This window comes from Gorilla gorilla, chromosome 9 (genome assembly GCF_029281585.2).
Source record: "Gorilla gorilla gorilla isolate KB3781 chromosome 9, NHGRI_mGorGor1-v2.1_pri, whole genome shotgun sequence".
In the NCBI taxonomy this organism is placed as follows: Eukaryota; Metazoa; Chordata; class Mammalia; order Primates; family Hominidae; genus Gorilla; species Gorilla gorilla.
This window is the reverse complement of record NC_073233.2, coordinates 23,403,741-23,416,106: the sequence shown is the minus strand read 5'-3', so window position 1 is coordinate 23,416,106 and position 12,366 is coordinate 23,403,741. Positions and strand designations below refer to the sequence as shown.

Here is a 12,366-nt window from a genome sequence, read left to right as displayed (position 1 = left end):
GCCTGGACACCGCTCTTCTAGAGATGGACGTGCTGCCGAGCCCTCAACACCCCTTTTTTCTGTTACTTGACAGAAACTGAAGGCAAGAGCTTGCGATCCCTGCAACCTCAGTGGTGTGTGGCGGTAACCCTGCTCCCTCCTGTTTCACATCCCAGCTGAAAACTTGGGAAAATGAAATCGCGCTCGGCCTGCCGTTGATAGAGCACCTACTACATGCCATGGTCCGGTTAAGCACTTTATGCGATTGTTACTTCATTTAATCTACACAACAATCCCGTGTGGACTCGATTAACCTTACAGGGGAAGAGAAGGAGGCTGGGAATATGGCAGGAACCTGAGTGTTAACTTGGTTCACACACAAGCGGAGTTCCCGGGTCGGGAAGTTCTGTGGTGCGGGTCGGCTGGGGTTTACTGAGCGTTCGGGCGCTCGCCGTTTTCGGAGTTGGTCGGGTCCAACCGCGCACCCCGAAGCTGCCAGGCGCGCCCGCCAGCGGCCCCCCAGCGCCGCCCGGGTCTCCCGGCCTCGGGGGCAAAGGGGAGCGCCGGGGCCAGCAGGCTGGGGGGCGGGGAAGGCGCGGGGACAAAGGCCGCGGGCACCGCGCTGGGTTGGCCGGAGCGGCTGTGAACTCCAAGCGCCAGGACCCGGCCGGGCAGTCGCTCCCCGAGGAGCCCGCGCCTGGATGGAGCGCCCCGCGGCGCCGCCGGGCCACGCGCAGGCCGAGCCCCCGCCACCGCCCCCGCCTCCGCCCCTGCCCGCGCCCCCGCCCCCTTCCCCCCACCCCGCGGCGGCTCCGCGCTCGGCGAACATGGCGGCGGCGACGGTCGGGCGGGACACTTTACCTGAGCATTGGTCCTACGGGGTGTGCCGGGATGGCCGCGTCTTCTTCATCAAGTGCGGCGCGAGGACCCGGGGACGCGGGGACGCGGGTGGGGGCGCGGGGGCGGGGGCCGGGCGGGCGCCCGGCGGGCTGTGGCGGCGCTAACAGGTGCACCTTTCTGCCTGCAGTGACCAGCTCCGCCGCACGACCTGGCTGCACCCGCGCACCGGGGAGCCCGTCAACTCGGGCCACATGATCCGCTCAGGTGGGCGCCGGGCCGGCGGGTGGGGGGCGCGCGCAGCGGCGGCCCAAGTTTGACCCGACTTTTCTGGCGTTTCCGCAGACCTGCCCCGCGGCTGGGAGGAGGGCTTCACGGAGGAGGGCGCCAGCTACTTCATCGAGTGAGTGAGTGGGGCCGCCGCGCTCGCACCTGTGCCGCGGGGGGGGTCCCTCCCCGTTCCCGCCGGGCGCCCCGCCTTTCCTCTGCTCCCGCCGGCCCGGGCTCGTTGGCGCGCGCTGCGCCGCGGCCGCACTCAACGTTTTGTGTGCCCAAGTTGTTTGGCCGCCTCCGAGAGGGAGGCGGTGGGGGCCGCACCTACGCTGGGGACCTGGGCCGGGGGGGAAGGGGCCGCAGACTCTGCGCCCTGGACCTTGCAATCCGGCTGGATTTGGGTGCTAGTGTGAGGGGGGCACGCTTCCCCTCTAGGGTCTCGGGCTGCGCCCCGCCGGGAGAGGCAAGTGCCGGGACCTGGATGGGCTCGGGTGGGAGGAGTAGAACGAGAAGTTCTGTCCTGGTGTGGGCCTGCGGGATTGGAGTGGGGAGAGGGAGAGACTAGGGGAATCTCGCTTAGGAGGACCCCCCCTCTCCCGCCGCAGGCTCTGGGATGGTCTTGGAGAGTCGGAACCTCGCCCCCGGCCTCCATCCACTGCGCGGGCCTGCGGGGAGGGAGGGGGTGGGGAAGGGAACTGGTCAACCAATGACTTTCCTCGAGCGCTCCGCGTCTCTTCGGCGGGAGCTGAACCGGGCGATTGCTGGTGCTTCCGTTAGTCCACGGGCGACTTTTCCGCAAAAGCCCCGGAGTGTTGGCGCACCGGCCAGGTTACCCTGGGTCTGTAGGATCAGTCCATGTCAGATTGGGGCGCAGTAAGTGAAGGCGCGGGTCAGGCTCCTATGCCAGTACAGGCTTTGCTTTCCCACTCCGGCGGGAGCCTGTGTTGCAGCGTGTTTCCCTCTGCCTGCTGAGCTCCGGGAGGCCAGACACTGCCTTTGACCCGTTGCCCCAGTGCCCGATAGCGAGTAGGCACTCGGTAAATGTTTGTTCACTGAATGAATCAACTCGCCAAAGGTCTGGACGGTGGTCTGACTAGTACTGGGTGTACCTCGGCTACTGTGAGTCAGAACTACTACTGTTAGGAATAAAGCGGCCTGTTTCAAGAAAACCCCGGAACCTCCTTTTCTGGTTTGGGTTCTTGCATAATAGTTGAAAATACTGATGGGTGAGATTTACAGACCTGAGGACTAGGGCCTTGCTGCGGTTCTATTGCCCTGCCTCGTATGTGTGTGTGTGAAGTTGGGGAGTTGGCTGGGGCCATCAGAGTCTTGCTGTCAGTGGGCCTCTCTGGCTCATAACTGCATCAGTTGATGTTATTACAATTTTCCTGTGTGCCACACGTTCACACGTTGTTCTAGGCATTGGGAACAAAAAACAGAAAAGTTCTAGGTGCTCATGGAGCTTGCAATCTAATAGGAGAGGGAAGGGAGTAGAAAATAAGTAAAAAACACGAATAATAATATCAGATCGTGGTTACTACTGTGCAGAAAGTTAAAATAAGGTGATGTGACATGGAGTGACTGGGTGGCTTGGTTGTACTGGGAGATCGGGATGGTGTTTCTGAATAGGCAACATTTAAAGTAAAATTTGAATGACAAGAAGGAGACATCATGTGATGATGAGTTGGCAAAGCATTTCGGGAAGAGCGAACAGCCAGGGCAAGGGCTTAAGGCAGAAAATACCTTGGAGTTTAAGGAGCAGGAAGGCTGGAATGTGGTGCACAAGGGAGAAAGTGGCATGAGGAGAGGTCACAGGTAGGAGAAAGGTAAATGCGGCAAAGCTTTGTGAGCCGGGGTGAGGAATTTTCATACTTTATTCTAAGCCCAGTGAAACGTCATTGGAGGGTTTTAAGCAGGGAAATGGCATGATTTGGTTTGTGTTTTTAGAACGATCACTGTGAGGAGATTGGATTGTAGGTGGCCACTGCAGGGGGAGGCAGGAGAGCAGCTGACGCTGTTGCCCTCTTCCAGGCAGGAGTTAGAAGTGGCTTGCCTGAGGGTGGTAGCACAGTAGACAGGGAGTAGTGGTCACATTCAGGCTGTGTTTAGGAAATAGGCTCTTCACACCTTCATGATGGACTGAATAAAGTCTGTGGGAGAAAGAGAAGAGGCAAAGATGACTCCTCAGGGCTTGGGCACCTGAGTGGATAGCATTCATATCGTTGAGATGGGAAGAGCTGGTTTGGGGTGGAGGAGAATCATGAGATCTTGTTTTGCCATCTTACTTTTGAGATATGAGTATGTCAGATAGTGTGATCTGAAGCTTGGTGGGGAGAGAGGACGGAAGAGACCCATTGGGTATAATAGATGTTATTCAAGGCCATGGGATTAGATGAAATCCCCTAGGAAGAGAGTACAGACAGAAGAGAGATGTTCTGAGGCTTTGGATGGTCAAAGCAGTGTTTAGAGGGGTGAGAGGTGAAGCCAGCAAGGAGACTGAGAAGGACTGAGAAGGTAGGAGAAACCCCAGGAGAATGCATGGTCACAGAAGCCTTAAAGGACAAAATCTGACTGGAGTAGGTGGAAGATAAAATACGGGGTGAAGACGGGGAGTCAGTTAGGCAAATCTTCCAGGTAGTTTTGTTGCAAAGTGGAGTTGAGACATTAGCTGGTAATTGGAGAGGATGTGGGTTTGAGGGAGGGTTCTTTTTTTTTAGTGGGAGATTGTACAGCATGTTTGTTTTGATGGGAATGATCCCACTGAGAGGAAGAAGTAGATGCTGCAGTAAAGAGATGGGGCAGTTGCTGGAGCAGTGTTTCTAAGAAGGTGAGAGGGATGGGATCCATGGCCTGCATCTCACTAGCGTCACCCAGGGGCAGGGCCCATCATTCATTTGGCGGGAGGAAGGGCTGCAAGTGTCCCTAAGTACCAGACGCAGCCTTGGGCTGGGTGTGTGAGGCCGTGTTTGGGACTCTGGAGGCTGGAGCACAGCCTTCCACACCTTTGCTGACTCTTCCATGGTAACTTGTCTGTGAGGTCCCTAATGATTTTCCTACAGTGAGCTCCTGTGCCCCCAGGGCCTTGGCTGACTCCTCCCAGGCCTAGAAAAAGCAATGTGTGACAGTGTTCCCTACCCTCAAAGGCAGGGCCCTGTGGCAGGTGATTGTACTTCTGACCTCCTTCTGTGACAATTTTTTGAGAGACTTAAGGGTTTTGGGAGTAATTGTTCTCTCCCTCATCCCCCGCCCCCCACATGAAAAATGTTTTACTGTTGTCTGATTTCTTAGCTTTGCCGTGAACATTTCTGAATGTTTGATTTTTGTGTTGAGGGCAGGAGCCTCCTCTAATCTGGCTCATAAAGTGAGAGCCACAAAGCATTGACACGGCTGATTTTATTTTTCCTAATGGCTCCTTGCACAGGAAAGTTGTGTGAGGTTTTACAGGATGTATTCAGTTGCTCCTCATATTTAGCAGATTAAAACATTTTAATTTTTGAAAAAATTTTAAGAAACAGAATCTTCCTCTGTCTCCTAGTCTGGAGTGCAGTGGTGCAATCATAGCTCACTGCAGCCTTGAACTCCTGGGGCCAACTGATCCTCTCACTTCAGCCTCCCAAGTAGCTGGAACTACAAATGCAGGCCACCATGCCTGGCCAGCAAATGTTTTAATACTCTCCAGAGTCCATTTCTTTTCTTTCTTTTCTTTTTCTTTCTTTCTTTTTTTTTTAAGACAGCTTTGCTCTGTCGCCCAGGCTGGAGTGCAGTGGCACGATCTCAGCTCACTGCAACCTCTGCCTCTTGGGTTCAAGTGATTCTCATGCCTCGGCCACCCCCTAAGTAGCTGGGACTACAGGTGTGCACAACCATGACTGGCTAATTTTTGCATTTTTAGTAGAGACAGGGTTTCACCATGTTGGCCAGGCTGGTCTCAAACTCCTGGCCTGAAGTGATCCGCCTGCCTCAGCCTCCCAAAGTGCTGGGATTACAGGCATGAGCCACTGCGCCTGGCCTCAGAGTCCATTTCTTGAAGCAGAAAAGCTTGAGGTTAGGCAGGTGAATTTTTGTTTTGATTTCTGCACTTTTTGTTCAATTTTGCATTAATGAGGGACAAAATATATAAGAAATCTACTGTTGGTTCTCCCAGTTCTAGACTAAGTGATGTTGATAACTCCTTTAAAAGGATTTTTTGGCTGGGTATAGTGGCTCATGCCTGCAGTTCCACACTTTGGGAGGCGGAGGCGAGGGATCGCTTGAGGCCAGGAGTTCAAGATCAGCCTGGGCAACACGGAGAGACCTCATCTGTACAAAAAATGAAAAAATTAATGGTGATATGCTCCTGTAATCCTAGCAACTTGAGAGGCTTAAGTGTGAGGATTGCTTGAGCCCAGGAGTCTGAGTTTACCATGAGCTATGATTGTGATACTGTACTCCAGCCTGGATGACAGAGTGAGACCCTGTCTGTAAACAAATAAATAAATAAATAAATAATACGAAGACTTTTTGTACTCTAGCACTTCTCTACTATGAATCCCTTAGCTGGGTAGCAAGGTATAATAGTAATTGTGATAATAGTGTCATTAACAGAAGTAGCAATAATAGTAGTAATAATTATATAACAGCCTAATCTTTTTGGGTCTTTGAAAAATGCTAGGAACTGTTCTGTAACTGTCATTGATTTAATTCTCACAATAGTTTGATGAGGTAGCAACTACTACTAGTTTCATTTTAAAGACATAGAATCTTGCCGTAATCCTGGACATTCCTATAGCAGATGGTTGTTTTTCTTGTGTCTTTTCTTATTTGATCCTTATAGCAGCCCCTGGAGGCAGGAGGGGAAGAATCATCCCCATTCTTCAGATGATGAAACTCAGGTCCATGAAGGTTCAATGATTTTGCTGAAGTGTTAGAGCTGGGACTGGAATATAGGTCTTTGGTCCCTCATGTGATAGCCACAGTAGTAGTGGTGGCTCCTACCCTAGGCCATGCATCTTGAAGGAGATGCATGCCCATATGCCATTGCTCTGAGTTAGGCTTCCCCAAGGCTCATGGGGCCAGACTCCATCTTTGCTTTTTCTGGGGATTGAGGTACTTTGGAAGGGCAGTACCCCTTGGTCTCCTATGTTGATTAGGGGTGGTACATGTCTCTGATTAGTAAGAAATTGAAGACATTGATTATTAGTAAATACAATTTGGCAGACACAGCTTTTTCAAACATGGGACCTATGAGGGAGAAGTTTCTAGAAGAGGCCATGGGAGTTAGAGTATTACACTGGGCTGCTCTTCAGGGGTTTCATGGAACCTTGTGAATTCCGTTCCCCCTACAGCAGGCATTAAATAGGTCATGAGGCAATGAGGAGATGGCGGAGAAGAGGGGCTCAGCCACCTTGCCTGTGCCAAGGCTGTTCCTTGAAGGCAGGCATCTTATTCCCCACTTCTGTGACTTAGGCACCCAGCCCAGGGCTGGGAGCTGAGTAGGCACTTGGCATCTCTTGAGGAATCAGTGTTTTAAAGAGACCCAATGAGTTTTCTAGGTATTCCAGGTCTTGGAAAACTCCTTACTGGGAAGGAGATTGGGGTGGAGGAGAATAAGCAAGGTGAGAGAAGCTCAACAGCCAAGAACAGGCCTGTCAAGGCTGGTGCCTAGACCCAGGCTTCTTGGATACAGTCACTTGCTGTTGAGAACAATGCTCAAAGCAGGAAGCTGGCTGGTGGAGGCTCAAGCGGCCTCCTCTGCATCTTCATTTCATATCCTTATTGCTCTGCATCTGGGACTGGGATACCTGTTGGCTACTGGACTAGGCTGTCTTCCTTCCCTGGCTGCTGGGCCCTTGGCATCCTCTGTGACTTGGCACAAGGGTGCTGGCAGGAACCAGCTGATTGCACAAGACCCTTTCTAGCTTCAGGTTTCTCAGTTTTAGCTTTGGGGTTGTGTGGAGCCACCCTGTGTAGGTACTTTCTTCTTGTGGGTGCCTGTCCCCAAGTGAGGACAGCTAGACTCTGGGAAAGACATTTCTGAGGCTTGGAGTAAGGCTAACTTTCCCCTCCCCTAGGACCTGAAGCAGGTCCTAGGGGCAGGACTGGCTACATAATTTGCAGAGCCTCAGTGTAAAATGAAAATGCAAGGCTCCTTATTTAAAAAGAAGGAAAAAGTATTAGCTTGGTGCAAATGTAATTGCGGTTAGTGCTATTACTTTTAATGGTAAAAACTGCAATTACTTTTGCACCAACTGAATATCTTTAGGCCGGGCGTGGTGGTTCACACCCGGTAATCCCAGCACTTTGAATGGCCAAAGCAGGAGGATTGCTTGGGCTCAGGAATTTGAGACTAGCCTGGGCAACATGGTAAAACCCTATCTTTACAAAAAATACAAAACTTAGCCGGGTGTGATGGTGCATGGCTATAGTCCCAGCTATTAGGGAGGCTGAGGTGGGAGGATCACTTGAGCTTGGGAAGTGAAGGTTGCCGTGAACTGAGCTCATGCCACTGCGCTCCAGCCTGGGCGACAGAATAAGACTCTGTCTCAAAAAAAAAAAAAAAAAAGCATCTTTAGAGATATTAAAATATAAAATTTTGTTCTTTCTTCTGTAGTTTTTCCCTTGACTTGTCATTTAAAAAAAAATAAAATTGCTATTTACGGGCATGGTGGCGAGTGCCTATAATCCCAGCTACTTGGGAGGCTGAGCCAGGAGGAACGCTTGAACCCAGGAGGTGAAGGTTGCGGTGAGCCAAGATTGCGCCATTGCACTCCAGCCTAGGCAACAAGAGTAAAACTCTGTCTCAAAAAAAAAAATTTTTTTTTCTATTTAATGTAATTCTACATAAAGAAAAATTAAGTTTAAATTATTAGCATAAATTTTGTAGTTATTTCTATATTGTAGAATATAATGTTTTAAATGTGAATATCAGTGCATTTACCTCATACGCTAGGAGTTGCCACCACCATGCCCCACTCCAAGACACCATAGAGCACAAGCACCTGTATCCATGCCCCCCTGGGCAGCAGGGAGGAGCAGGGAGCCCAGGCAGGGCTTAGGGCTCCGGGAGGCTGGGAGTGGGCAGTTAAGAACCTGGTCCTCCGAGGCAGGGAGTGGGGACCAGGCATGAGTCCTTCAGAAGGTTACCTCTGGAGATAATGCCAAGTATCAAGGGTGTGTGTTTTGTATTCAGCAACCCATATTTTAGTCTGAAATCAAAGGGAGTTGGAGAGTGAAGGATGAGCCAAATGTGACAGATGTTCAGTTGGGGATTTTGTAGACACCAGGCCTAGAAGGCCCTTAGGAAAGCCAGTGAATACTGGACAGCCCAGGAGGCTGCCCTTAATTATGCCCTCACCCAACCGACAGTCTTCTGGGCCACCCCTAGGAAGGAGTCTGTCCTGTCTTCTATATTTTCCTCCCTAGATAAATGTTGAACTTCATGGTAGTGAAATTTATCTTGTAGAATGTCAAACCTATTGATTCACTTATATATCATCTTCCTTTTTTTTTTTTTTTGAGACTGAGTCTTGCTGTGTCACCCAGGCTGGAGTGCAGTGGTGGCATCTTGGCTCACTGCACCTCTGCTTCCCGGGTTCAAGCGATTCTTCCACCTCAGCCTCCTGAGTAGCTGGGACTACAGGCATGCGCCACCATGCCTGGCTATTTTTTGTATTTTTAGTACAGACGGGGTTTCACCATGTTAGCCAAGCTGGCCTCGAACTCCTAACCTCAGGCAATCCGCCTGCCTTGGCCTCCCAAAGTGCTAGGATTACAGGTGTGAGCCACCGTGCCTGGACTTTTTTTTTTTTTTTTTTTTAGATGGAGCTTCATTCTTGTTGCCCAGGCTGGAGTGCAGTGGTGTGATCTCGGCTCACTGCAACCTCCGCCTCCCTTGTAGCTGGTGTTACAGGCGCCCACCACCATGCCCGGGTAATTTAGTAGAGACGGTGTTTCACATGTTGGTCAGGCTGGTCTTGAACTCCTGACCTCAGGCTATCCACCCTCCTTGGCTTCCTAAAGTGCTGGGATTACAGGCATGAGCCACCATGCCCAGCCTAATTTGTCATCTTTCTTATTGAGATGTTGCTGGGAACAGCAGTCCCAGAAACTTTATTTCAAACCTGAGGGTAATAGTCCCACAAAGAATTTCTGGGAAACTAGCAGCTTACATATATACTAAAATAGAAATTCTGAACCCCCTCATTGAAGGTTAAGAAAGGTTTTCCCAGCTTGGCAAGTTTTGGCAGAATCCCATGCTTTATATTTCACTTCCTGGTTGCATTTTCAAGGGTAAAAACTGGTTCACGGATTTAAACGTTAAGTTCTGTGGGAAAGGAAAAACAGTGAGTGTTGTTTAGAAAGCGAAAGGAAGGATTAGGAGCCATGATTTATACCACATCTCCAAAAAGAAACTTCTTTAAGGAAACGTCTTTAAGAAAAATGGTTGCAAGTTGCTTCTTAAGGCTCTTTACCCACGGGAGGAGTGTGTTTTAGAGATAGGACAGATGCTGGGTTGGGAAGAGGTGTTTTCATGTGATGAGGGTGGGTGTAGGTTTCTTGTGCCTTGATGGCACCCTCTCCATTCTCTCTCTCTCTCTCTCTTTTTGTTTTGAGACAGAGTTTTTCTCTGTCACCTAGGCTAGACTGCAGTGGCATGATCTCAGCTCACTGCAACCTCTGCCTCCTGGGTTCAAGCAATTCTCTTGCCTCAGCCTCCTGGGTAGCTGGGATTACAGACACCCACCACCACGCCTGGCTAATTTTTGTATCTTTAGTAGAGACGGGGTTTCACCATGTTGGCCAGGCTGGTCTCAAACTCCTGACCTCAAGTAATCCGCCCACCTTGGCCTCCTGGAAGTGCTGGGATTACAGGCGTGGGCCACCGGGCCCAGCCTCCATTCTCTTTTGATGTCTATGGGAGTAAATTTGGTGCTTCCTAAATTGAGAACTTTGGAAAAAAATTAAGACAGCACTTTAAACAGAAACGTGTGCAGGGGCAGGGAAATGCCAGTTTACCCCCCGTTAAGTCTGAGGTGACAGAGGGCTGTGGGAAGACTCCTTGTTGGCTTTTCAGCCTCAATATGTGGAATATTTGGCAATTCAGTGAGGTACCTGCTCTTGTTTTCTATCTTCAGAGGACAGCACAGGTTTGAATCTCTTTGCTCAGTGTAAGACAGCATCATCTCAGCAAACTGGCAGGTATCTTAAGTAAATATTGGCAGAGGGAAAAACACGGAGGAATATGGTTGTATTTGCCTGTTGTTTTTAAATGGCTGTCAAAACATTTGCTTTTCAATTTTCTGAAATGAGAAATATTTTGAGTTAATGTTTTATCATTTACAGAGTATTTCACGAACATTCTCTGGTTTGTCCCATAATTATTGCATTTTTTTAGTGCGGGAATTTGGGCTCAGAGGGGTAAAGTGACTTCTCTAAAGTTGTATACTGGGCTGGGCATGGTGACTCATGCTTGTAATCCCAGCACTTTGGGAGGCCGAGGTGGGCAGATCACCTGAGGTCAGAAGTTTAAGACCAGCTTGGCCAATGTGGTGAAACCTCATCTCTACTAAAAATACAAAAATTAGCCAGGCATGGTGGTGCGTGCCTGTAATCCCAGCTACTCGGGAGGCTGAGGTAGGAGAATCACTTGAACCCAGGAGGCAGAGGTTACCGTGAACTGAGATTGCGCCATTGCACTCCAGCCTGGGCGACAAGAATGAAACAGTGTCTTTAAAAAAGAAAGAAAAAGAAAAAGGAAAAAAAAGGTGTGTACCACATTAGCTCAGCTTCTTCAAAGTTCAAGGGAGAGGCCTGGACATATTGTTCCTCATATCCAGGCTTCTCAGACATTTCAGCCATAGGTCTAATGGCAGAACAGAATGAAGGCCAACTCACCTAGGAGACTAGATGCAGGAAGTGCCATTAAATGTTGGTTCTGTCCAAAAATTCATTGACAGACTAAAATTAATTGAGACTTTACCCTCAATTTAATTTATTATGTAATCCTTTCTCATATCTTCCTTTCAAATCAATTCTTCAGCCAGATGCATCATGTTTATTGCTTTGTGTTCTAAATAGAAATGTGTACTGGCAGAGGAATGCCAGTTCCCCCTGTTCAGTCTTAGGTGACAGAGGAGTGCGGAGAGACTCCTTGTTGGCTTTTCAGCCTCTCTGGGCCCTACATCTCCAAACAGGATGTACAGGAGGACTTAAGGAAAGTATCAGCAGTTGTGGTAACCTTGGATTGTCTTTTGCTTGTACTGAGTTGTGAGTTGTGCCGGATCACTTCTCTGTCTCATCCAGCCCTCTTCAGGATACTGGCCTGGGCAGCAGGGTTGGTTTTTGTTGAAGCCCAAAGCACAGCTAGGCAACTTCATCATGCAGAAAAATGTATGAAAAGGGCTTTTGATGTGGGTGACAGCATGTGTAAAGAGACGGTAGCCAAGTGTGTGGACTTTGGAGTCAGACTACCTAGACTGTAATTCACCTCCACCACATACAGCTCCCTGACCTTGGCAGGTTACCTGCTCTCTTTAAGCCTCACTTCCTCACCAGTAAAATGGGGTTAAATGTGAGGATTATGTGAGTTAATTGATGGATGGAAAGGGTTTAGCAAGTAGTAGTGCCACATTTATTGGCACATTGTAAATGCCCAATAAATGTGAGCTCCTCTTCTGTACATCCACACAGCTATGGGGCAGGATGAAGACATGACTTCTGAGTCCTAATTGCATTCATTGGCTGCAGAAGTCTGGTGCCCTTGAACTAGGATTGCCGGAGTCAGGGGCATGCAAACTGTAGAACTCAACTCAGAAATTGGTTTGGACCAATAAAAACTGCACAACCTTGGGCTGGGTGTGGTGGCTCACACCTGTAATCCCAGCACTTTGGGATGCCAAAGTGGGCGGATCACCTGAGGTCAGGAGTTTGAGACCAGCCTGACCAACATGGAGAAACCCCATCTCTACTAAAAATATCAAAATTAGCCGGGCACTGTGGCGCATGCCTGTAATCGCAGTTACTCAGGAGACTGAGGCAGGAGAATCGTTTGAACGGGAGGCAGAGGTTGCAGTGAGCCGAAATCGCGCCATTGCACGCCAGCCTAGGCAACAAGAGCGAAACTCCATCACAAAAAAAAAAAAAAAAAAAAAAGGCACAACTATTCTGGTACTTAAAGGATGTCCTTATTCTTGGAAATACACACTGAGGTTATTTGCTCTTAAGTAGTTGAGTGGTGTGGGGGAAAATTGTGTTGGGGGGAAGGAGCGGATGACAGAGCAAATGGGGCAAAATATTAAC

At 49.7% G+C, this 12,366-nt stretch overlaps 2 protein-coding genes across 7 annotated transcripts in view; one reads left to right on the top strand and one right to left on the bottom strand.

Moving 5' to 3' along the window:
- LOC129525464 (olfactory receptor 7E24-like) overlaps positions 1-541 on the bottom strand; it is a 36,149-nt gene extending 35,608 nt beyond the window's left edge. The window contains 1 exon segment of the mRNA XM_063711002.1: positions 335-541. The gene's annotated coding sequence lies outside the window, so the exon portion shown is untranslated.
- A 245-nt stretch (positions 542-786) lies between these two features.
- Positions 787-12,366, top strand: part of PLEKHA7 (pleckstrin homology domain containing A7) — a 243,685-nt gene continuing 232,105 nt past the window's right edge. For 3 of the 6 annotated variants that reach the window (XM_031016210.3, XM_031016209.3, XM_031016207.3), the window contains exons 1-3: positions 787-892; positions 1,007-1,083; positions 1,162-1,219. In XM_031016210.3, the coding sequence (XP_030872070.1) occupies positions 807-892; positions 1,007-1,083; positions 1,162-1,219 (221 nt within the window). In that variant the 5' untranslated portion in view covers positions 787-806. The remainder of the gene's footprint in view (positions 893-1,006; positions 1,084-1,161; positions 1,220-12,366) is intronic. The other 3 variants (XR_008669775.2, XM_031016208.3, XM_055355900.2) reach the window with 1 other exon arrangement.